The sequence below is a fragment of the Rhipicephalus sanguineus genome, chromosome 9 (genome assembly GCF_013339695.2).
Source record: "Rhipicephalus sanguineus isolate Rsan-2018 chromosome 9, BIME_Rsan_1.4, whole genome shotgun sequence".
Lineage (NCBI taxonomy): Eukaryota > Metazoa > Arthropoda > Arachnida > Ixodida > Ixodidae > Rhipicephalus > Rhipicephalus sanguineus.
Genome location: NC_051184.2, coordinates 63,579,686 through 63,603,950, shown reverse-complemented (window position 1 = coordinate 63,603,950; position 24,265 = coordinate 63,579,686). Strand labels below are relative to the sequence as shown.

General features: G+C 47.6%; 1 protein-coding gene across 1 annotated transcript in view; it reads left to right on the top strand.

The window, feature by feature from the left end:
• The window catches only part of LOC119405255 (solute carrier family 4 member 11), a 100,743-nt gene that overhangs the window by 42,578 nt on the left and 33,900 nt on the right, over window positions 1-24,265 (top strand). Inside the window, exons 4-5 of the mRNA XM_049419241.1 lie at window positions 16,838-16,907; window positions 20,716-20,800. Coding sequence (XP_049275198.1) covers window positions 16,838-16,907; window positions 20,716-20,800 — 155 coding nt within the window. The remainder of the gene's footprint in view (window positions 1-16,837; window positions 16,908-20,715; window positions 20,801-24,265) is intronic.

Sequence of the window (24,265 nt, the reverse complement as noted above, 5' to 3'; positions counted from 1 at the left end):
GGCAATAACGGTTCCTGACTGCGCGTGCGTTTGTGTTTAGATCGAGAAGGAAGGAGGGGGAGTGCCAAAAGACGGCGGGAAGGGAGGTTATAGATTTGTTTCGGCAGCCCGGTTTCCAGGAGACACTGGCGCACCGCTGACGAGGAATGATGGCACCCACGATGGGGCCCCCCGTTGGAGTAGTAGCAGAAAGAAAGAAAGAAAGAAAGAAAGAAAGAAAGAAAGAAAGAAAGAAAGAAAAGAAAGAAAGAAAGAAAGAAAGAAAGAAAGAAAGAAGAAAGAAGAAAGAAAGAAAGAAAGAAAACGAAAAAAAAATAACGTAGTGCACTCGAAAGACTCTTTAGAGTCGAGCACGTTCTACCTGCTGGTGGCTAAACAGGAAGTAAAAAAATAAGAACAGAGAAACAAGGTAAAACGCTTGGAAGCACACACACACGCGCACACATATACACACACGCACACCAGCACACACACACACACACACACACACACACACACACACACACACACACACACACACACACACACACACACACACACACACACACACACACACACACACACACACACACACACACGAAACACCTGAATTGGCGCTAACGACACAGAGGCTTCATTTCGCCGGAGCCCAACTATAAACCCCGTTGTTGGCTGTGTGAGAAAAAGGAGACCACTTCCCGGTACCTGGGCAAGAGCGCGATATCTTCTTTTATATTGCTGCGATGGTTTTATACGTAACTATTTAAAGAGACTCCATCCTGTCTGAGTGTTTACATGTTCTTTCCTCGAAATCACACTCCCAGTCGTGAGTGGGATATATCGAGAGCAAAAGACGACGGTGTCTCCGTGCTACACCCTTTCGCCTTGCTATCGCGAGCAACGGACACAACGAAAGCGGAATTACTTTTCAGGGATGAAAAAAAAAAAAGAAAAAGAAACTGCATTAGGGGCATTGCTCACGTTTAAAAAAATTATGCCCGCTTCAGCAGTAGTGGTGCGAAGCCTGAAGTAAGAACGGAGCTCGGTGGCCATCGTTGCCCTTTTTTTTGTCTTTTTCTTTCTTCTCTTTCTGTTTCTTGCAGCTGTTTTGTACCTGTTGCTTTCTATTTCTCTCTATTTTTTCTTTCTCTCTCTATTTTTTTTTCATTCTCGCTCATTTATTTATTTCTCTTCCCTCTCGCTCTTTCTCTGTCTTTCTATCTTTTTATGTCTTTATTCACTTTATTTCTCTCTTTCTTTTTATCGCGTTCTTTCTCTCTCTGTTTTCTCTCTCTCTCTTTTTTGCCATCTCTCTCTCTCTCTCTCTCTCTACATATATATATATATATATATATATATATATATATATATATATATATATATATATATATATATATATATATATATATATATATATATTTTCTCTATTTTCTCTCTATTTTTCTTCCTCTTTCTATATATTTCTTCCGCGTGATTCACGTCCTGCACTTCGCCGAGCAGAGTTTACGTTTTGACGCTCGCACCTGCTGTACTCGGTAGTGGGGCTTGCCCGATTCCTGTGGCGCATAGCCCACCTGTAGTTTTCTGCGGACACCAACGTTCTTACGGCCGGCTTAAACAGCTCCGCTGCTAAAATGTTGTAGGAGCTCGCAGGCGGCGAAGCGATATTTGGCAAGGCGACGACGTAGGATAGCTCTGAAAATTGCACTTCCCAAGCGAATGCACTCGCATCAAAGCCTGTTCATTGCTTGATGTGCTCAACAGTCAGGCCGTCGCGATCATCACAGTATTCGTCGTTTTATTCCGTCTTCCGTAGCCTCGCGGACAAGCAGTGCTGCACACATATTAAACACAACGAACACATGCGGGTTTAGTGCAATGCTGGAAAGTTAACAACGCCATTGTTGTTTGGTGGTTGCAATCACGCCGAACCGGTACTTCATATAACCGACAATATCCATTACTGGGGTTTTACGCGCCAAAACCACGACACGATTATGAATCACGTCGGAGTGAACGGCTCGGGAAACTTCGACCACCTGGGGTTCTTTAACGTACACCTAAAGTTAAGCACACGGGCCTCTAGCATTTCGCGTCCATCGAAATGCGACCGTCAAGACCGGTATCGAACCCGCGTCCTTCAGTTCAGCTGCCGAGCACCGTAACCACTGCACCACGGCGCCAGCTATCTAGTAAATCATTGTGTAATCATTGGGTAAATCTAGTAAATCACTGGGTAAATTCCACGCCTAAATTTAATTACACAAGTAACGAAGTCAAAGGAAATGAGATTGGTGGAAAAATGTCAACTGTAGCCGACGGTTGGATCCGAACCCACGTCTTCACGCTACGATTGCGGTGCTCGGACCACTTCAGCTACCGCGACGACGTTTCACCACCCACTTTATTGAGTAATTATATCATATGACTTATGGTGTATACTATAGTGCATGACTCCCGTTGACGCCTGGTACAGGCGTGTAGCGTTTATGAGCGCTTACACACGTATTCATCATCATCATCATCAGCCTGTCTACGCCCACTTCAGGGCAAAGGCCTCCCCCATGTTTCGCCAATCAACCCGGTCCTGTGCTTTCTGCTGCCACGTTATACCTGCAAACTTCTTAATCTCATCTACCCACCTAGTTTTCTGTCTCCCCCTCACGCGTTTGCCATCTCTTGGAATCCAGCCAGTTACCCTTAATGACCACCGGTTACCCTGCCGACGTGCTACGTGCCCGGCCCATATCCATTTCTTCTTCTTCTTGATTTCAACTATGATATCCTTAACCACCGTTTGTTGTCTGACCCACTCTGCTCTCTTCCTGTCTCTTAAGGATACGCCTATCATCTTCCTTTCCATCGCTCGCTGCGTCGTCCTCAATTTCAGTTGAACCCTCTTTGTAATGGGATGGGGCTCATTCGGCAAGCATTACCAAATCATGAATGGTACCACTATCCCTCAAGAGGAAGGTATATAACACACGTATTCACATCGCTGCAAAAAAGGGAAACGCGAAATGAAATCTGAACACTGCTGATTGCATCACTGTGCCCTCGCTAATGCGCGTATCGTTCGTGCTTTCTAGAACGATAGCTCTCTTCCTCCTGCTACAAACGCAGACACCGCCTGGTTCCGCGAATCTGACCTCCGAGCTCAGTCAATGTTAACGCCGGCGAAAGAGCTTCAGCGAAAGGCTAGCTTCAGCGAAAGACTGGCTTCAGCGAAAGCATGACCTCCGACATTGCGCGCCGGCAGGTTTTTCTTCAAGACTTGCACGCCACGGCGAAAGGCAAGTGCGGATGAAACCACCGCCAGAGGCGCTGACTGCGTCCAGTTCACTGCGCGTTCGCGCCGACGAGCAGCGCGTGTGTGTTGTCTTGTGGTGCAACACGTCGGATACGTTGTCGTGGAGTGCAGTCGAAGCGTGTAGACTTCTCGTTGCCCTTGCCTAAACCAAGACATGCAATAACGTTAAATCTCTGCAAACGAATGGTCTCGTCCTTGACCGAAGCAAGCAAAACCGAGCTGTCGATCGACAAACTTGTGTTTACCGCGTTCAACCACGGCAAATTTGACAACGAAGCGGTGTATCTCTCGTTGGTCGTAAAATTTCGTGGCGTAAATAGAAAACACACACCAGGTTAAAAGGTCCCCTGAACCACCAACAGACGCTCGCGTGCTCCTCTGCCAGAAGATGCGCGCACTCCTTGCGTTTGCGTTTTCACCTCGGGCGCTGAGGAAGGGCATTCGGAGAGGTGGACAGACGAGCCGACGAACGAGTTCGCTGTACACTCGTGCACAACCGCAACGCCGCAACTAAATTTCGCCCTCTGGGTGGTTTAGTGGCCCCTTTACAATTGAAGCCAAACGGCATATCTTTATTTGCAATCAGGCATACAGCATAGAGCTCAGTATTTGTTTTGATAAAGAAAACCACAAAACAAGCATCAAAACAGCATGATGGATGATAAGGGACCTGTGAACAATGGGAACACCTTTCCACGCGTTTCCGGGAAAGATTAGGTTGAAGCTGTTTCGCACTTCACACAAGGACTTCGAATGACGTCAAACGGCCCTTCCTACTCCCCGCGTGTGTTTCCCGCTTTCATATATAAAAGGGAGACCCGTCTAGCAACTCATTCAGTTCATTCTAAGACTACCACGGAAATTAAAGACACCAGAAGAACAGCGTGAATAGAATGCTTCACGAAAGGAACAAATTCGTCTTGCTGAAATGGTCGCGGAACCAATTACGGTCTACCACAGCGACCACAAAGTGATTGTGAGTACTATTACTCCAATAATAAAACATACCCCCCTCCCCATGTGTCGTTTGATGCAGCTTGGCTGGACATTCAGGTTCGCAGGGCGGGATGGAGGCGAGTTCATTTTTATCTCAGTGTCTGGTTAAAAGAATAGTGCTGTGTGGTAGCTCAGTGCTGTACAAATCATTCCGTGACATACTGGACCAAAACAACATTACGAGATGCAGATAACCGCTCCCTAACGTTGTGACAACTAGGGGGGTTTTCTTACACAGATGCAATCAAGCCGTTCGCAAAGTTGGTATTACCTGCATGCGTTGGTTTTGTCGCTGTTGTCGAAATCGCCAGCCATTCTAAACACACAGGCGTAGGTGCCTGAACAAAAAAATCACAGCATATCCACGTGGTGAATGATGATGAATGGGGCGAAGCGAACTCGCGCTGCAGCACGGTGATGGCATTGGCGCGAGCGTGGTCCTTCTTGATGGAAGATATTGTGACTACATTGTTTGAGAACCACAATCTGTTGCACACACCGCAACTATGGCCGAAACAGTTATCAAGGAAGTCCCGCTGGAAGCGCGCGTCGGCGCCTTCGGGCAGAGCCCGCCTGATGCGTTTTGCAGCCCCTTCACGTGCTCGCACAGCCTCGGGCTCTGCCTGCCGGTACGCGCGCTTTCTCGCCGCTTCACGGTCCTTCACATTTTGAAGATCCGATCAGCTTCGGCCTCGCGGGCTCAAACGGCGGGGTCTTCGCGCCGCAGCCGTGCAGCTTGTCGAGCAGCTTCGGCCTCGCGGGCTCGAACGGCGGGGTCTTCTCGCCGCAGCCGTGCAGCTTGTCGAGCAGCTTCGGCTTCGCGGGCTCGAAAGGCGGAATCTGCTTCGCGGCGTCGACGTGCAGCTTCGGCCTCGCGGGCTCTCACCTCAGGATACTGTCTGCGAGCGCGCGCTGCCGCCGCCTTCCGTGCCCTCCGTTCCGCAGCCTTGTCTTCCATATGGCGACTCCGAGCTAAAGAGAAAGCGTGCCAAGAGGCAGCCTCATGGCACGTTACTTCTGAAATGTCGTCTTCGGGTGTCGTTGAAAACACGAGACGTAGTAAAGAAGAAAGAACGCTACACAGGCGAACACGCACGAGAGTGTCACTCGTCAACGTCGTCTTCTTCTTCTACTGCATACCAGAACGCGCGCTTCTCACGAGCTAGAGGTAGCTACTACAACGCTACAAACAAACGGATGATGGACAGACCCACGGCATAAGGAGCTTCGCCCCTAAAACGAGAACTTAACTTCGGCCATGGCGGCGACACAAAGTGATGCAAAAAAAGGCGATGCGAAGCCGGAGCACTTGCACGATCGCGTTCCGTTGGCGTTCGCTGGGCATGCTACCGACCTCACGTCGTAGAACGCGAAGAGGAACACTACGCGCGTCGTGTCTTCCATCTAGCCTGGCCGTTAATTCTCACAGGGCGTGCGGGGAACGCCGTCAACAGGCGCGCGCGAGAGAGGCAGCGTAGGAGAGGAGAGAGAGGGGGAGGGGACGCGCATGCGCTGACCCTCATCGCGGCGCTGCGCAGAAGAGAATTTCGGCATGTCGAGCCCGCATTACAGAGGGGCCAACCGAGAGAAGCGCTGGACTGAACGCGCGCAGCCCTCTACCACTTGAAGGAGAGGAGACTAGAGGAGGAGAGTAGCGTATGCGCCGTGCGAGCAGAAGCGAGAACGCGGGAGAAGCGCAAGCAGGTGCTGGTAGAGAAGTGGAGAGAGTAACGCGCAGCTGTTGGAGAGAGGGATGAAGGAGAGTCGCGCATGCGTAGTGTGAGTGCGGACTACGCCGCGTTACATACCGCCGAGCAAGAGATACTTCACATCTAAAAAATATTACAGTCAGTTCCAAGACTGAAATCTGAAGCATGGAAGCTCGAATAAAAAAAAAGAACGAAATGCAACTTCACTACTGTGATAGAGTGTACTAGAATATTCTAGTACACTCTAACTGTGACACCTGAGGATGTGCGTAGCACGGGCACCCAGCGATTCCCGTTCGTAGAGTTCCCACTGCTCCGTTTACCAAACCGCCGATGACGTCAGTGTTTGAGGTAAGCATGTAGGGTTTCCCCGGCACGAGTAGTATCTTGTTAGGGAGATTCGCAAACTCGGTGTGCGACATATGCGCTACTTTTGGCTACTCTTCATCGACTTCCTGCTTGTTGCGGCAATTGAAATACGTGTCGTCTGCAGCGAGTTCCGTCAGATTGTTTCCCCCTTCAGATTTACCGACGAAGCGCCGGCGAAGTGCAAGTGGGAGGAGCAATCGCACGCTCTGCGAAGCGGTGGCGCCCTCTCTTGCGCGGCGCAGGAGTCCACCGCAGGTTTACGAAGCGTTTTTAGCGATTTTAAGGTAATTATGTTGATTACTTCTTGGTTATTTCTATTACTTCTATTAATTTAGACCTCGTTTGCTTATTTTAACCCGGTTTTGAGCATTGCTAACCGTTTTAAACCTATATCGACCACTTGATTTTGAGTGTTATCACGCCACGTGAGATCTATGGATGGACGATAAGCCGGGCCCCTAAGTGCTACGCACTTAAAAGCTGCGGCTTGTTGCGTCGCGCTGAAACACACGGGCACAAGCGTGAACGCTGTGTCGACAGTTCCGTCCACGTTGGCGCTAGTAGACGTACGGCCACGCGCACTTAGAACAAAAAAAGAGGGGAAAGAAACAGGGTTGGGGCGCGCGTGAGACATCGTATCCCGTCATATATGGGCATGCTGAGGAGCCGCTGCGTTTCACGATGTGTTTGAACGACAACAAAGGATGTCCACGAATTTCCGCGTGACACCGACTGGCGTTAAAGGGACACTAAAGACAAATAACAATTTATGTCAGAGTGAAAGCTCAATGTATGACAACGTCTAAAACGGCAATATTATCAACAGCAGTGCCCCACTTACCGAGAAATTAAGCTAAATGTATCACACAATGGGCGCCACGAGCCGCAAATTTGCAAAATGATCCCGATCACGTATGAGAGTCTGCCTACAATCAATCACTAGTAATAAAACTAGCAGCAATAATAAAAGAACCTTCCTTGCATCAAGAGACGTAATAAAATGCTGTTTGTTCGTTTCTGTTTGATTCATGGAAAAAAGAACCTCTTTGGCGTTGCCATGGGGAATGGCGCGCGTGGTTCAAAGGTTTCATTTTCGCCGAACTGCACTTCGCCCGGCACCCTGCTTCGCTCACGCGGTCGCGTCTCAGTGGTAGTTTCGCTATCGCGTACTGCCGCGTGTGTTTTGCGCGCTCGTGAAAGTCGCTCTGACAGAAAGTTCGACAAAATGCCGCATGCATGTGATGTTGCCGGATGCCCGAATGGTGCACGCCGCCAGTACACGCCGCCACGCAGTAAAGGCGGGCAACGTTGGGCACGGCAGCAGTGACGAGTGACTGATTTCAGGCGGGTGATTGGAAGTGCGCTAACGCGATGCGGACCACTAAAACGTGATTTTATTTCAAAATAAGCACTTCCTTGGCACAAAAGTAGCACTACGAGGTTTCTGGACTGCTATTTTAACAATGAACGTCGACTTATTATTTGCCTTTACGAAGGCAATTTTACTCTACCATACAAATTTGCTGTATGCAGAGACGGCTCTGAGCAAGTGTGAAGCTCAGCGAATGCTGATAAGGTATTTTATTTTGATCTTAAAGTCAGTTTTTCCATGGCGCACCTACTGACATCGACACTAGTTTGACGTCCGGCTACAGTACAAATTCTGGTGACTTCACGCAGCAGTATGGCTAGTTGTGATGACGTTAGGTACCTAAACTTCCAAGATGACCGCTTGTGCATCATCAAAACTTCCGAAATGGCCGCTTGTGCGTCACCAACGAAGCCACGGCGCGGAGCGGCCGTGGAAACGTCACTATATATTGTGCGAGCACGTGACGAGAAGCTCATACCGTGTTGTGACATCAGGGTACAGTAGGAACCGAAACCAGCTTTTAAAAACATACTGTAATTACTTTTTCAGGGCGCACTCGCGCTTAGCATTACCTTTTCTAGGCTCTTGAGGACTTGACCTCTCATGTGACGCAAAAAACGGACAACTGAAAATATTCGTGTCAGTACCCTTCAAATGTCCTTATGATAAGACAAGGTATCCTCGTTTCTGAAGAAAACAGTGCATCGAGTGGAGTGTTGATGACTTGATCCCAAATGATATTTGTCCAGGAGTTCGAGGCTCCTCAAGAAAAACCTGCAACAACAAGACACTCGTGCATTATTTAACCACTTTGGTGCGACGCACCTTGTGGCGCCACAGCAGTGATAAGTTGAACTAGGCAGATCCCGCTGTTTTCCGGGAAAGCAACAGGCCGTACCTTTTTGGTTTATCGAGCGGCCGTGTATAAGTAAAGAGCGGAGCTGGCTAGAGTCACTGTATATGCTACCTTTAGGTTGCTAAAGGTAGCATGTACAGTAACTCTAGAGCTGGCATGCAAGCGTCACCACCTGGTGAATGCGCATTGAGTTCTTCATTATTCTCTTCTTTCTTTCATGTTTCTTTCTTTATTTCTTTCTTTCTACACCATCTTGTTATTTAATCTTTCTTTATCTCTTTCTACATGCCCTCTCCCCTCCTTTCCCTCCTGCTAGCCCTCACATCACTCCCATGGTTTACCCTCTCACATCCTCCTTTCCCTCCTCCTCACCTTAACATCAGTCCTCCTCCCCCTCATACCACTCCTCCTCACTCTCAGTTCCTTGCTCACCCCTTGCTATACTATACTCATGACTACGCTATGTTAAGAGCTGCTTCTGTGGTGTACATATATATCCGCCGAGCTTTCCGTCTACGACACCGGCTTTACTCCGAGCTTAAACAGCTTCGCCGTTAAATATCATCAAGCGATAGAGTCATAACGTGACATATCGCACGCACGGCCGCTACATGAAAAAAAGAAAAGGTTCTGCGTGTTTCTTCGCGTCGCAGTGATTGGGCGAGCACATTTCGGCTGAGTTGACAGTCGCGGCCGCTGTTTTTGGTGAGGGCGCCACGGTTCGGGGACACAAAGACCCCGAATAAACTTCATTCAGGCGCTCCAGGGACATAAGGCGCACGCCGGTTCGTGGCCGAATGTGGTTGCCCCGGAACTTATGATTTCTCGTTTGCTTTTAACACGGGAGCTGTTTCGGGGCCCGGCTTGTCGGCGTCCTTACGTATTCCGCAATGCCTGTCGCATGACCACGCTCAAAATCAAGTTGCATAAACAGGCCTAAAAGAAGGCTAACATTGCTCAAAACCAGTGAGGGTATGGAGGAGAGATGTGAGGGCGAGGAGGATAGAAAGGGCTGGGGAAAGGAAGGTGAGGGATGAGCAAGACGGAAAGGAGGGGAGAGAGTAAAGCGTAGCATAGCAAGAGGCCGGGAAAGAGAACTGAGGGTAAAGCGTAGCATACCCGTGTATAGTACGGTATAGCAATGGTGTGGGAGAGGGAAGTGAGGGGAGGAAGGTGGGAGAGAGTAAAGCATAGCATAGCCTTGTATAGTATAGTATAGCAAGGGGTGGGAAGTGTAAGTGAGGGTGAGGGGGAGTGACGTGAGGGTGAGGAGGAGATCTACGACGAGGGTAGATGGTGAAGCATAGCATGTGAAGTCATGTAAGTATAGATAGCAAGGGTTGGGAAATGGAAGTGTGGTTGAGGTGTGATGTGAGCGTGAGGAGGAGGGAAAGGAGAAGAGGGAGCCTTCAATAGTGTAGTATAGGAAGGGAGGGAAAGGAAAGTGAGGGAGAGTGATGTGAGGGTGAAGAGTGTGTTAAGGAGGAGGGGAAAATGTGAAGCATACCATAACCATGTATAGTATAGTATAGAAAGGGGTGGAAAAAAGAAGTGAGGGTCAGGAGAGAGACGGTGAGGGGAGAGGGTAAATCACGGCCTAGTCTTATATAGTATAGTATAGCAAGGAGTGGGAAAGGGAATAGATGTTGAGGAGGAGGGAAGCGAGGAGGGGAAGCCCACTAGCTCCGCTGTTTCGTCAATCTTCGCACCGCTACTGCGTATCTGCTCAAATTTTTTCGTGTGCTTTTTCGTGTGATCGTTGTGTGAGCGAGTTTTCTTCGTTTTTTCCGGTGCTTGTCTGAGGTTCTTCGATGGGCGCGTGTGTAGAAGCCACCCGTTCTTCCGGTGCGACGTAGCGAAACTGTTGTGTGTCGCTCTGCGACTCAAACGCCAGAAAATACGTGACTGTGGGATATCACAAGTTCCTCTGCGGCCTACGGCGTTGAGAAGGGTCGCTGATGAACATCGCTTGCCAAGGGCTGTCGGGAAAATCTTGGAGGACGTTTGAGCTTCGCCTTCAAGAGTAGAACGCGATAGCGTAATCGGACCATTTTCGTATCGCCTTCTCAATCGCTAGTCTGGCTTCGCTCCTCGGTGAACACCTAAGCCGTGCCGCAATGAAAGGAACATCTGTAAATTGGTCCTTTATAACTTTCCTAAACTTTCGTAATGGTACCGAGCGAAAACGCTTGACAGAGGATGAGCGAGATGACAAAGACGCAGCGCATACTTCCAAATGAAATTTATCCGAAAGGTGCACCCAAATGTATGCAGACGGGAAGAACGAAGCAAAAAAGAACAAAAAAAACCGGGTGTGAAAAAACAAAAACAAAAAGCACACAAAAAAGTGCCAGGTTAAGAAGAGGTTACGTAAGCAACATGCAGTATGACCGCCCCCATTCCTACGTCGCGCCAGAAACGAAAGTTCTTTATCGGAAACGTGCAACCATGGCACGCTTACGCACGCATCACCAGACCGTGTGGTCTCCTCCGCCTCGATGATTTGTCTCACCCCTTGATCCGGACTACGTGCAAGGACAACGCCTCCTCTTGAAAGATGCCTGCGGCGTCGCTGGCTATCGCAATGTAGCCGTCCTGCCTTGAGTTGCGGTCGCTTGTCGTGAGATGGCGCCACGTACTGCCCCCTTGTTTTCAATGGGGCTGGCGTGGTGTGACATCGGGGATGGTAATGTGCGCATGTGCAAATGTGTGTTGCAAGTGGCCACCGCAAGGATCGCCAGCTACCGCCTCCATTAGAAACGAGGAAGGAGGGAAAGGGAAGGGCAGAAGGTTTTTGGCTCACGCGGCAGGCATCTTTCTAGAGGAGGTGTTGGCGAGGATCATGTGGTCCGATTCCATTCGGTTCTCCATTGCAATGTCCCCGAGCAGTGGCACCAAAGCGGACGCGCGAAGAACAAGACGCGAGACGGCGTTTCGGCGCCACGCAATGGGCCACACCGTTTTTTTTATGTAGCGACCGTGTCACATGTCAAAATATGTGACGTCATCACGACGTCATCACACGACATAGTCGATCGGTCAATCATGGGCCGATATCTGAGGCAGTGCAGCAAAACCACGTGAGGTGCCGAAAACTTTCGGGGTAGGGGGGATGGATCAATACAATCGACTGTGGAGAAGACGGCTTTCGCCTTGTGGTCGTCTTAGGCGAATGCATAGGAGACGCTGTGACTTTTTTGTGCAGGTAGAGTACGTAACGGCTCGCTCAGATATAGGGGCATCTGCATACAGCTTTCCTGTAGTAGAACGCATAGTACTCTGAATTGTTCAAACCGGTTATTACTACCAGGTTAACCTCCCTGCCTCCTCGTTTTCATCTATTAGATGCGAAGCGTCTTATAGCGGAGTTCAAACCGGTGGTGGTGGTGTGCGGCGTGACCACCCTTACTGCGCATGCGTATACCCTCTCCACACACCTCCTCTCCACTACCCCTCTCCCCTCCCCTTTCCACTCTTCCTCTGAAACGCGGGCTAGACATGCCGAAATTCTCTCCTGCGCAACGACGCCATGAGCGCCAGTGCATGCGCGTCCCCTCCCCCTCTCTCTCCTACGCTGCCCCCTCTCGCACGCCTGTCGACTGCGTTCCCCGCTCGCCCTGTGAGAAAGAACGGCCAGGCTAGAGGGAAGACAAGACGCGCGTAGCGTTCCTCTTCGCGTTCCACGACGCGAGGTCGGTAGCATGCCCAACGAACGCCAACGGAACGCGATCGTGCAAGTGCTCCGGCTTCGCATCGCCTCATGGTCCCCTTTAGCGGGAAATGGTGTCATTTTTTTCTCTCTCTCTCTCTCTGCCTCACACCTTGCACGGGAAAGCTATACGTAACTCCACGAACAGAGACTCTGCGAGCAGAAAACCCTTAGCGCAGATGTGTGCCACAGAAATTGGGCAGATACCACCAACTCACCACTGGTCTACTAGCATGTCGCAAGGCGGAGAGAGAGAGAGTGGAAGGCAAATGGGCGAGGCAGGGAGGTTTGACTCGGTCAGCTACTCTACACGTGGGGTGGGGGAAAGAGGGAATGCTAGATAAAATAGAGAAGAAATAATGAGAGATTGCTGCAAAAAGACGCATGGTGCTCAAGTGGCTGCTCAAATCCTGCAAGAAATATCGAGGGTTTGCGGCAAGCAAGACAAGACGACGTATGCCGAGGCAAAAGAAGACGCGTATTCCGCTTAAATGGAAAACTTTAAAGGAGTATTCGCTAAGTTCAAAAGGAACTTTCCGTACTTTTCATGAAAATTCTGTGCCTTTCCGTACATGTTATCAAAATTCTGTCACTTCTGTGTCGTGAGCTACACAGCTTCGCTGGTCATCTGCCTTCGCAGAGTGGAATGGCTCATGAAGTTTTGTTGTAAACACACGTAAAGCCGAGTACGTAGTACTCGACGCACTATTCAGGTTCGGGGCGGCATTTCGCTCTCCCATAGCAGAGTCAGGGGTTGGCAAATATGCTTTGAAAATTGTATCCAGATACGACACAAGATACCGAGACGTCATGTATCTCAGATACAGATGCAAGATACTAGCCCAAGAAATGTATCTGACGCGATACTTGTCACTTGTGTATTCAGGTACTTCGAGACGTTAGTTAATTCATCACTATAGTTCCATTGTTGGGTCTGTTGCAGGTTAGAAGCTCGCGTGCAAACGTTTTTCCCCGACATTCACAGTTTCTTCTTGCACTGAAGACAAGAACGAGGACAGATAGACAATAACGCATTCCATCCGTTGTGAACGTATCTCTAGCTGTTCCAGCATAGTCTTTAGCGCAAGAAAAAAATTATGAACAGCCACCAAGTAAGCCTAAATGTACCGCTCTCCTAAACATCTCTCCCACAACAAGGCCTCCCTAATATTGATGATCATCTACTAATATGATCGCCGTTCCTAAAGCACATCATATTGTCACTGCGCGACCCTATATGGTGCAAGAGAATTTCACGAGGTCAACGCAGGTACGATGCGCAATCGCCAATTTTTCCCTCCCCTGTTTACAAACGGTACGACGCATTAATGTCTTAGTGGATTCCGATCATAAAGTGGGTTACATTCTACAAAGCATTCGCTCTTAGCTTCTTGTGTGTGTGTAATCCGTGGATTGTATTTGTTCTGTAAAATAAGAACGTTCATAAACCGAATATAAAACGCACTATTTGCTCTTTATCTCTAGGTGTTAGTAAACAACACCAAACGCCGCTCACGCAGCGCAGTAAATGTATTAGATACAGCAAGAAATGACCGATATACATGGCAACGGCTTGCCTCAAAGGGGATCCTCATATTATCACCATCATGACAGTGGTACACTGTGTTTAAAGTGGTGGTTCAATGTGCCCGTAATAATAAGCAGTTTTATGCTCATTAAAACGCTAATTTGGGCTAGTAGGACTTGCAGAACACGCGAACCACCATTAAATTTCAACGATATACGAACAGGGAAAACGACAGCTAACAAACAACCTCCCAGAGTCTGCTGATTCGGCGTTCCTCCCTCGACGAAATTGCGGTGTGGTCCGCATTTCATGGGAGAAGGTTAGATCTCCCAGCGGAGTAGTACGCATCGCACTGATGCTGCTTTATTTTCCAGCCATGCACCAGACAAAGAACTATAAATTAACTAATCAATAAATAATTAGTTATTACTGATTAGTTGATACATAACAATTATAGCTCCAGGCTTTACAGAGGGGCCCACAAAAGACAGACATGTAAGCCGATAATGCCTTTACCATGCCAGGTCAACCAACTATATTTTCCAACTGTCCACTGTCATTGGCCGCTCTAAATTTTACAGTATAAACTTCTAAAAAAACGTTCGAAAGCGATGTGGGAGATATTGAAGGGGACTAGTGTTTGGCATCGAACTCATTCTCACGAGAGTATCTCGGGAAAAAAATAAACGTTAGCAACTCGAGGATAGTTGACTAAGTGATGGCAAAACGTGAAAAGCAGTCGAGTGTGCAAAGAGGTAAAAGTATAATTAAAGAAATTACCTCTAAACTCAGGCGTTGTGTTGGTAGTATCTTCTTCTAGTCAATCCTCTCCGGTGCTTCTGCGACATACACTTCGACAAACTCCCAGAAATGGCTAGGACGGTTGACAGGGGAGGACACGAGCAAACTGCCACAAAAATAACCAGCGAACATAATGATCGCAGATGTGTCGGCAACGGGATGAGAAAGTTTAAAGATTAAACTTGAGTCAAAGATAAAAAGCATACCGGATAGTCGCGATAGAGGGTAAGCCAACTACATCAAGCACCACAGGCTCAAATAAGAAAACCAGAATTTTACGATGGTTCAAAGTACCGATCCGTCACTGAATGCTCGTTCGTTAACAAGGGTGTTTCATTAATGATGACTATCCATTTGCAGTAGCGTCTTTCGAATGGCGCAGAAAATGTTCACCATGTTTTCCTATCACGCCAAAATTTGCATGGAGGGGTAAATAACGATGTAGTAACTCTGCCTAAGGCCGCGAGGTTTTAAAAACTGTGAAATAAAAAAAAAATCACAGCATATCCACTGAGTGAATGATGATGAGTGGGCGAAGCTGCGGAGGTTCATCGGTAAACCGTGAATCTTCCGTGAATTCTGCCCAGTACATCATCACCGACGTGAGATCGGGCGCGTTTATACTAAAGGTTCGATGAGTTATGACGACTTGCAGCTCACTTTAATTTTACATGTACGCTGTGAATTTTCATTGTTTAGAAAACCATTGCTTTAGAAAACATCTGGCGTCTTTCGTTAAGCAGCTGGCGTCTTTTCGTTTTGCTTTAGAAACATCTGGCGTTCTTTCGTTTTGCTTTTACAAAACATCTGGCGTCTTTCGTTGGTTTATTTCATCAATCAACGGCGTTTTGAACAAAATTTTTATTGTTTAATCACGCACAGGAGAAATCTCACCAGGCACTACCTTGGAGGTAAAGAATGGCTGCTAATGGGAATGAGAGACAGAAGAAGTCGGCTTTTAGCTAACGCTGCGAATTTTTTATTGTTCAACAACGCACAGGAAAAATCTCCCACCGGCACCACCTTGGAGGTCAAAGCGTAAGACTCGTTACGCACTACGACTACCACTACGAGGGACGAACGGGTGCCGCCTTAAGGAGCTTCGCCCCTAAAAACTTGTCACTGGAAATTATATGACGTATAGAAGAGGGCTGGACTCGTAAATCCATTGCATATTTTCTAGGAAAGGCAATGCGCAAAAAGGATAGCACACAATAGAGAGAGACGACACAGGCGCATGTGCCAGCACGTACTATAAGCTATTGCATGAGAACTAACAGACAGTATTGTCAAGGAAAGTATAGGGGATGTTATTTGTAGTGATTATGATGTAAATGTGAAGAAAGTAAAGTGGACGAAAAGACAACTTGCCACCGGCAGGGACCGAACCCGCAACCTTCGAATAACGCGTCCGATGCTCTACCAACTGAGCTACGGCGGCGGTCATCCCCCTCCTCCCCCCACTTCATTGGGAATAGCACAGTATATCACACATATACCCAATGAACAGGGGGGGGGGGGGTGATGACCGCCGCCGTAGCTCAGTTGGTAGAGCATCGGACGCGTTATTTGAAGGTTGCGGGTTCGGTCCCTTTTCGTCCACTTTACTTTCTCAAATAACATCACCTACGCTTTCCTTGGCATTATGGTCTGTTAGTTCTCATTAATATTGTGTGTAACAAAGAAAAACGAGCCCTTAAAGTTTGCCTTCTTTCATTCAAGCCATTGCACAGGCACTTAACTGAAAGCTGTCATGATATAGTCCAGCACATCAGCTTCGTTTAAACGGCGTGCTGTGGGGGCGTAGCCAGAAATATTCTTCGGGGAAGGGGGAGGGGGGGTCAACCACACTTTAGGTATGTTCGTGCGTGAGTTTGTATGTGTGCGTGCATATATACGCAAGCAAAATTGAGTGGGGGGCAGTTTGAACTCCCCCCCCCCCTGCTACGCCCCTGACGTACCGGCACTAAGAGAGACGTGTGCAGCGGACACCGAGGTGCCGCTGCCAGCCGAATAAGTCCAATAAATAAGTGCTTTCTTCTTCAGCGCCTACTTTGGGAATGTGGCCATCATGTGGCCAGACGCGCCCAGCATAAAAGTGGTACAAAGCATTGCAAATGTGGCCAGAAAGCAATCTGACATTGCGATCGAATAAAGTTCGGTACCGATCAGTAACTTTATTGCTTTCTTTCTTCCTTCTCTGCACAGGTGCTTGACGGACGCGAACAGATGGCAACCCTAGCGGAAGCAAAGGAATCGCTTTTCACTCACGAACAAGGTAAGTATGTTTGAAACGAGAAAAACAAAAATACAGTGGGAACCTCCACCGGAATAATTTGCGCATGATGAGATATAACACTTTAGCCATAGGTCGGCAAAAAAATTGCAGATCACTCAGACTCACTCAAGAAATATATTTTGCGCTGACGGCTCACTCGGACTCAGACTCACCAGAACTTTCTACAGCCGGACTCACTCGGACTCAGACTCACTAAACATTTTTTTCAACCGAGCCTACCCCAGACTCAAGATCACGAACATATTACTCAACCAGACTCACTCAGACTCAAGCACACGACTTCACCTGAGTCTGAGTGAGCCTGAGTGAGTCGACTCATCAGTCCGTTAGCGCGAAATTAGCTTTTTCGATCATGTTGGCAATGCTCTTTAACGCCAATGTCTCGCATAATTGGTGCTCTACGACACGCCTTTAAAAGGTGGAGCTCAGTAAAAGGTGGAGCTCACGAAGACTCATTCCAGATATATTTTGCGCGTAGGGCTCACTCGGACTCAGACTAACCAATATTTTTCTCGAACGGACTCACTCGGACTCACTAAAATTTTCCTCAGCCGGGCACACTCGGACTCAAGCTCACCAAAATATTACTCACCCGGACTCACTAAGACTCAGACTCACGAGCCGATCTGGTTCTGGTGAGTCTGAGTAAGTCGACTCATGAGTGAGTTTGCCGATCCATGACCTTAGCTACTCTATAAGCGCAATTGAAATGCTTCTTTTTGAACGCCAAAGCAAGGCCAATACGTTTAATGTGGCCCGGAGTCGAACCCGCGCCCTCTAGCTTAACAGCGCGACACCATAGCCACTAGGTCACCACGGCAGGTGACGAAAGATTTTGCAACACGTGATCAATTTTCAATGTCACGAAGTCGTTCGAAGCACAAAGTACGAAGTCTAGGCAAGACCGCTCACTGCCGATCGTTTCCCCGCTTAACACTCATTTACGTTAAAGCTCATTTTGAAACCAAACTTGTGACGTACACATTCGAATCTCGTTATAACGAAGTAGAGTCAGGACCACAAATAAGTTGGTTATATACGATGTTCGTTGTAACGGTAGAGATAAAAATTGCCTCTAACAAATCGCCAATCTGACTCGCGCAAAAATACCAGATACAAAAATTCGGCAGATTCCACGCGTTGTGGGAACTGGTTGCACGCGCAGCAGTCAACGAGTACTTCTATATGCTGCATTTTATGGCTTTGAGCCAAGCGTTACGAGGTGGATCGACGTGTTTTTGTAAGTGTAGTAGCTGTGTGCACATCGTGGCCTTACCAGGCACGTCGACAACATTGGCGTTTAAAGGGCAACTCATGGTGCCCTCACGTTAGAGTACATATGTCAGTATTATCGAAACTAAGTGCACTTTATGGGGCAATCATGCGAATATCATACGTAACTTTCGTTAATGTATTCCTCCAGGGTCGAGCTTGCTGAATTATAGGAATACAAATTTAATGTTTATTAGACTGCTATAAACGTGGAGTCAACTATGGAACCAGAGACGTTAGCCTGACATGACGCCAGTATCGTAGGATAACATATGTAATGTTTATTGATTTGCTAGAAAATTAGATAGCCGGCACCACAACCACAATTGACGTTGCCCCAACGTTACGCCTGCATAGGGTGTTTTGGCAAGCAAGTTTATAGACCTGCCGTGGCTCTGTGGTAGAATACCTGATTGTCACGCAGAATGCTTGGGTTCCATTCCTGCTGGGAATTTCCGGAGCCATCCACTGCGGCGTGCCTAATAATCATATCGTGGTTTTGGCAAGTAAAACATCAGATGTTATTATTATTATTATGCAACTTTTAGAGTTTTGAGCCTAGCGCCAAACAAATATATCTTCGTTACAGCCGATATGGCGGCGGCTCTCGCGTTTTCGGTTTTATTACAAAGGGAATAAATGTCACAGAAATCAAGCGTGACCAACCGAAATTCGTATCGAATTCGCTATATCGGTTTTCGTTATAACGAGTTTCGATCGTATAGCGGGACAGGAGACGTCTTCGGATGAAGAGTGAACATTTCATGGAGTCCATTTTTTGTTGCGTTGATTAGACGCGTCTCACGTCCACCTCCAGCTGTCTCAGATGCTAGCGCCAGATATTCCTTCTATTAAATGTTCGCGGGAAACTCGATACGATCGGCACAGCTCCGAGTCATTGAAAAAACTACGAAGCTCGCCTTATATTCCCGCCTTAGTCATCGCGTGACGACGCCGTCGCAATGCACTCGTATAGTGGCGCCCCCTACGCGGAATAAATGTTATCCGCAAACGAAAAAAAAAAGGACTGGGCGAGTCGACATCATCACCTTATGTTCTCACCCGCTTCCTTTAACTATTTATTTTGCCTATCAGTTTCGGTTAGCGAGCAGGCTTGACCTTTTCCTGCCGTCTCCATCTGCCTTGGCGGTCACGAAACCGACGCTAAAGCATCACCACGCGGTTTCTCGCCGCACGCAAAGGTCAAATCTGTGACCTACAGGTGTCGTCGTCTCGAAGCACAGAGAGTGGGAGGAGGGAAAAATATAAAGAGGGACGAAATAAATAGAGTAATGACATCGGAAGCGTCGGGCATTTCCGGAGCCGCGAGTGCGTAAGCCGCTCGCAGCGACGCGTTGATGTGGTTCATCCATCAGTCGGTGCGTAGGAAGTGCGGCGTTTGTCGACTCCACCGCCGCTACAGGTCGACAGAGTGTCGCAATGAATAAAGGAAAACAGGTGTCGTTACGAACACCACACTCTGCGACACGTTGTAGTCAGCGCGTCCTTTCATACGCACGCAAATGACCTCAAACGCTTCGGTGAAAGCAGCCCACCTGAATAAGCTTGGCATTTATATACCTGCTATAAACACAGGCACTGGAAACAATTTCGGTGTGTCGGACTGCATGTTTAGCCGTGTTGTAAGAATGGTAACCAAACTGAACTGAGTTTGGTTTCGTGTTTAATAGAGTTGATTCTTTCTCTCTCTCTGGTTTTGTGCGGACCCCCTGTATACGACATGGTGGGTTAGTTGACTTGGTTAGTCTTCAGCGTAGGTGCGGATGTTGGGATCCCGTGTAGGAAGAAACGTTGTTTGGTGTTAATTGTAAGACGGCGAAGGCTCTAGCTACTTTGGTTAGTTTTGAGCGGGAGTGCGGATTCCGCAGGAAGAAATCGGCGATTTATAATTGATTTACGGCTGATCGCACAGGTGTACTGCAATAGCGTCATATATATAGTATAAGCAAGCGTGTGCCAAGTGCAGCAAAAAATAATAATAAATAAATCCGGCGCATTGGTGGAGGTGTCGTTGCAAATCATGGCGGTTTTTTGTGATCACTGCGAGCCCTCGGCTGCACGAGGCATCACGTGGGCGGTTACGTCGTCAATTCGCGCAAGTCAGTGCAGCTCGGAGACACACACCAGTGCCGTTGTGTGGTGTGTTTGTGTGTTTAGCCATTGATATCTAGTCTTCATTGCGTCAGAATAGGCTTATAGCGTTAGTCCTAAACTAGTCATGAAGATGAATTCTGAAATACTTCACGTGTTGCGTATTCGCAACAGGGGATAGCGTCGTTACGGATGCCTGATATTGAGCCGTAGCTTTAAAGTAAACGGTTGTTTTAAGATAACATGGACAAAACAAGGTTTCGATTCTTACACAGGCTGCCACGAATGCTGTCACTAACTGACATTTCAATGTGAAGTTCAAATTTCATCATCATCATCATCTATATGTCCCGTCATCTTGTCACCCAACGTATCCGTTCCTTCTCTTCTTTTCCTCTTCCAGTGCATCTACTATCCAGGACGATCCAGGGAACGTGTATGCGAGAGGGGGGAGGATTCGACTACGACCAGTCCTGGATTTGTGCACTGTAAGCAGCTGTAAATGTATTTCTTAAAATGCATATTTTGATATCTTTTTAATGACTACCGATTGGCGGGTCCGTAAGTTTCGCAATACAGCGGAAAGTTTCGATGGTCCCAGAATAGCTAACATGGACTTTTTTTTTTTTAGGCAGTGAAGGCACCTGATATAAGGGCGAAGCGCAATGCGTGTAACCTAAGGGTGCCATTCACTCTTGCTTACGCTGAATAGCATAAAAGAAACACAATACTTACAGTCGAACTCGAATATATTAAAGCGTGACTTATAAAGTAGACCACTCAGTGTTAAATTACAATTTTATTCATTTTAATAGATTATTCCGCGTACGTTTCAGGAAATGTGAATCTGTCACACCAGTCGCTATGAATGAAAATGCTGTATAGAAAGCAACATAAAAGAATGTAAACACGAGCTCTCACACACAGCACAGCACACACACACACACACACACACACACACACACACACACGCACGCACACACACACACACACACACACACACACACACAAATTAAGGGTCGGAGTGGCTTTCAACTTGCTCGGAGCTTAATGCAGTGTCAGAGTTTTGCCACACGGCTCTTCCAAGTTTGGTGAAGTACTAAGATAAAGAGTCCTTACTATAGTCACAATTTGTAACACCTTGCCATTCGCCACTGTGCTATCATCAGCGTCACCTCTAAGCTTTCTATGGCAGCTAGTCAATACTTCAGTGCTAATGCTTCTCACAGCTGCTATTTACAAAAGCCTTGGTGATTAGCAGGGGTGTGCGATTACTGAAATCTTCAAATACGAATCGAATACGAACAACGCAAAGAAATTTATTTGAATATCGAATCGAATATCCGATTTCCCCATCGTCATCTCTCCCAGTGATCCCCAACCCGTGCACCCTGTCTTGCACAAGTTGATTCCACTTTATGGAATCAACTTATCAATAGTGGCCTCAGCTATTGGTACCCTCAGAATTCGGCGCATAAAGTTATTGCTTATCGACAGCCTTTAACTACCATTCTCCAGCGACAGCTCTGAAAAGCCGGTGACGTCGCGAGAACAGTTAGTGCGGAAACTCTTAAACCATCACGTTAATGAATCGCGTCATTTATGGCAATCCGACCAAGCCTCTTCCGACGTGAATACAGCCGATCTCCTTTCGACGTTTATAGTACGTTTAATTTGCCGAGATGGCGGGCAATACGACCCGGAGAGCGCGGCGACGAAATGCAAACAAGACGCTCTTCCGCGGCTTGCGCAACCATACCGGGTCGCAAACCATCGCCAGTATGCTGCCGTTCCAAGTTGTGCCTTATATTTCCTTTTATTACCGTCCCCATTAAATATGTCAGCGTTAACCCTAAAGATTCGCGTAATAAAGTGCTAGCCGAGTCATTCCTGATGAAAAGACAGCTGGTCTCTCTAACATCTATGACGCTTAATTTACCGAAGCGCCGACAGCGACGCGACCTAGAGGACAAACAGGACGACGAAACACAAACACGACATTTTTCTCGTCACCTGCACAACGGGGAAGGAGTGCAAACAAACCCCAACCGTTATACGTTAAACCTTATATTTTCTTTTGTCGCGTCCTCTTAAATAACTCACCGTTGCAGCACATCCTAAAGGTGAACAAGTGCACGACAAAACAGCTGGGCAATAGCGAGACGAGCTTCGTTTAATGGCGGCGAGAAGAGGGAAAATGAGAGCGTTGCCGAAAAGTGCTATGTAACATGGAGCGCGAGCGCAACGCTGCAGCAACGCCCCCTGGTGTGTAATCCGCGCAGTACACGATGCCGCTGCCGGCGGCAGCGCTCCAGTCATCAGGAGTGTATAGCGGTATGGCGTGTAGGGAACAGGTGCAACCGCTCACACGCCTCTGCTGCCATGATGACGCCTGCCCCCCCCCCCCCCCCTCCACTGCTGCCTGTGTGTACTTCGAGCGCTACACACTTCACCCTAATCCACCTCGCCTTTCACAATGCCTGTCGGCAGCGCACTGCGCTTCACCGAGCGAGCGGATGACTTAACTTCAGGGTGAGGAACGATAACCAGAAAGAGAGGTCCAGCCTCTTGTTTTATTCTTAGAAAGAAAGAAAGAAAGAAAGAAAGAAAGAAATAAATAAAGAAAGAAAGAAAGAAAGAAAGAAAGAAAGAAAGAAAGAAAGAAAGAAAGAAAGAAAGAAAGAAAGAAAGCCTTGGTGCTAAATTGCTTCCGAGGAAACGGTGCAGCGGTCGGACGCTAGCAGCACTTGAGTCAAACCGCGACACTTTTCGACTTCACGTCATGACCTATACGTATCCAAAAGGAAGTGAACCGCAAACATAGATGTATTACTATTCGATGATAACAAACATTCAAAACGCGCAAAAACTGACAGTTTTCTCGAAGAACATTCCGTGAGTGTAATGTACCGAACCCAATGTTTTAGAAAGTACAGCGGTCGCTTTATGCTTAAGTGCCATCAGCAACCGTTCATAACACCTATTTTGTTTTTGCTCGCAATGACTGCAGATAACATAGTGTTTTTGTTTTGTTCGCTTACACTGTGTTAGGCCATTATGCCCTTGTGAGACTGTATATTGCAATAAGCTTTTTTTTTTTCGTGGTATCATGGCGCATGCGCCGTTCCCCTAGCGGGAAAGGCGCGAAACGTTTTGCTATGGTCTTCGCACGGCTTCCGATCTCAGAGGCTTATGTTCTGGCTATCCCGTTTGTCCCGGATACCCACGCAAAAGCTCCGTCCCCTACTAAACCCCATCAAAACGGCAGAGGGCAGCACATGGAAGCACACGGGCACAGAAAATAGCATTTACCTCCTAATGCCTTCAGATTTAATACCATTCGCATGATGCCACACGGACGAACGAAATGGCATTCGCCCAAATGCCAATCGTCCCCTAACGCTATCGCCAGCACTCATTCTACTGAGAAATGCAAACTCTCGACGGCACAGCTGACGAAGTGCAATATACCTAAACTATATAAAACGACATCCTATTAAGCTGAAAATAAAGTTTTCATGCCTTTTATTTACACTACATAATCACTTAATCAAGCGCTTCAAACGCTGTATTTTGGATGCGACAGGCGCCATTTTCTTTTTACGCTGTGGATCTGACTAGCGTTGGCTTAGGTTGCTATGGTCGGCTGCAACGTCGTGAAACAAAGCAACGAACTAAAGCTTACGACAGCGTAATCTGCATATTTCTACATTCAGTTATTCTCGGAGGTATATGAACCTTGTAAACGCATGTTTATTTTTTTTATTACTACTCAACAATTGCTCACTACAGAAGATGCTGCGATCGCCATCATCAAGTGAAATGTCATTCAGTTTGGACGGGTAGCAGCTCTGGCGAAAAAAATGTGATACGGGAACTGAATGCCTTCACTACCGAATGTAATTTTCTGTGCCCGTGTGGCACGGGTAACACCTAGCGTGGTTTCGAACTGC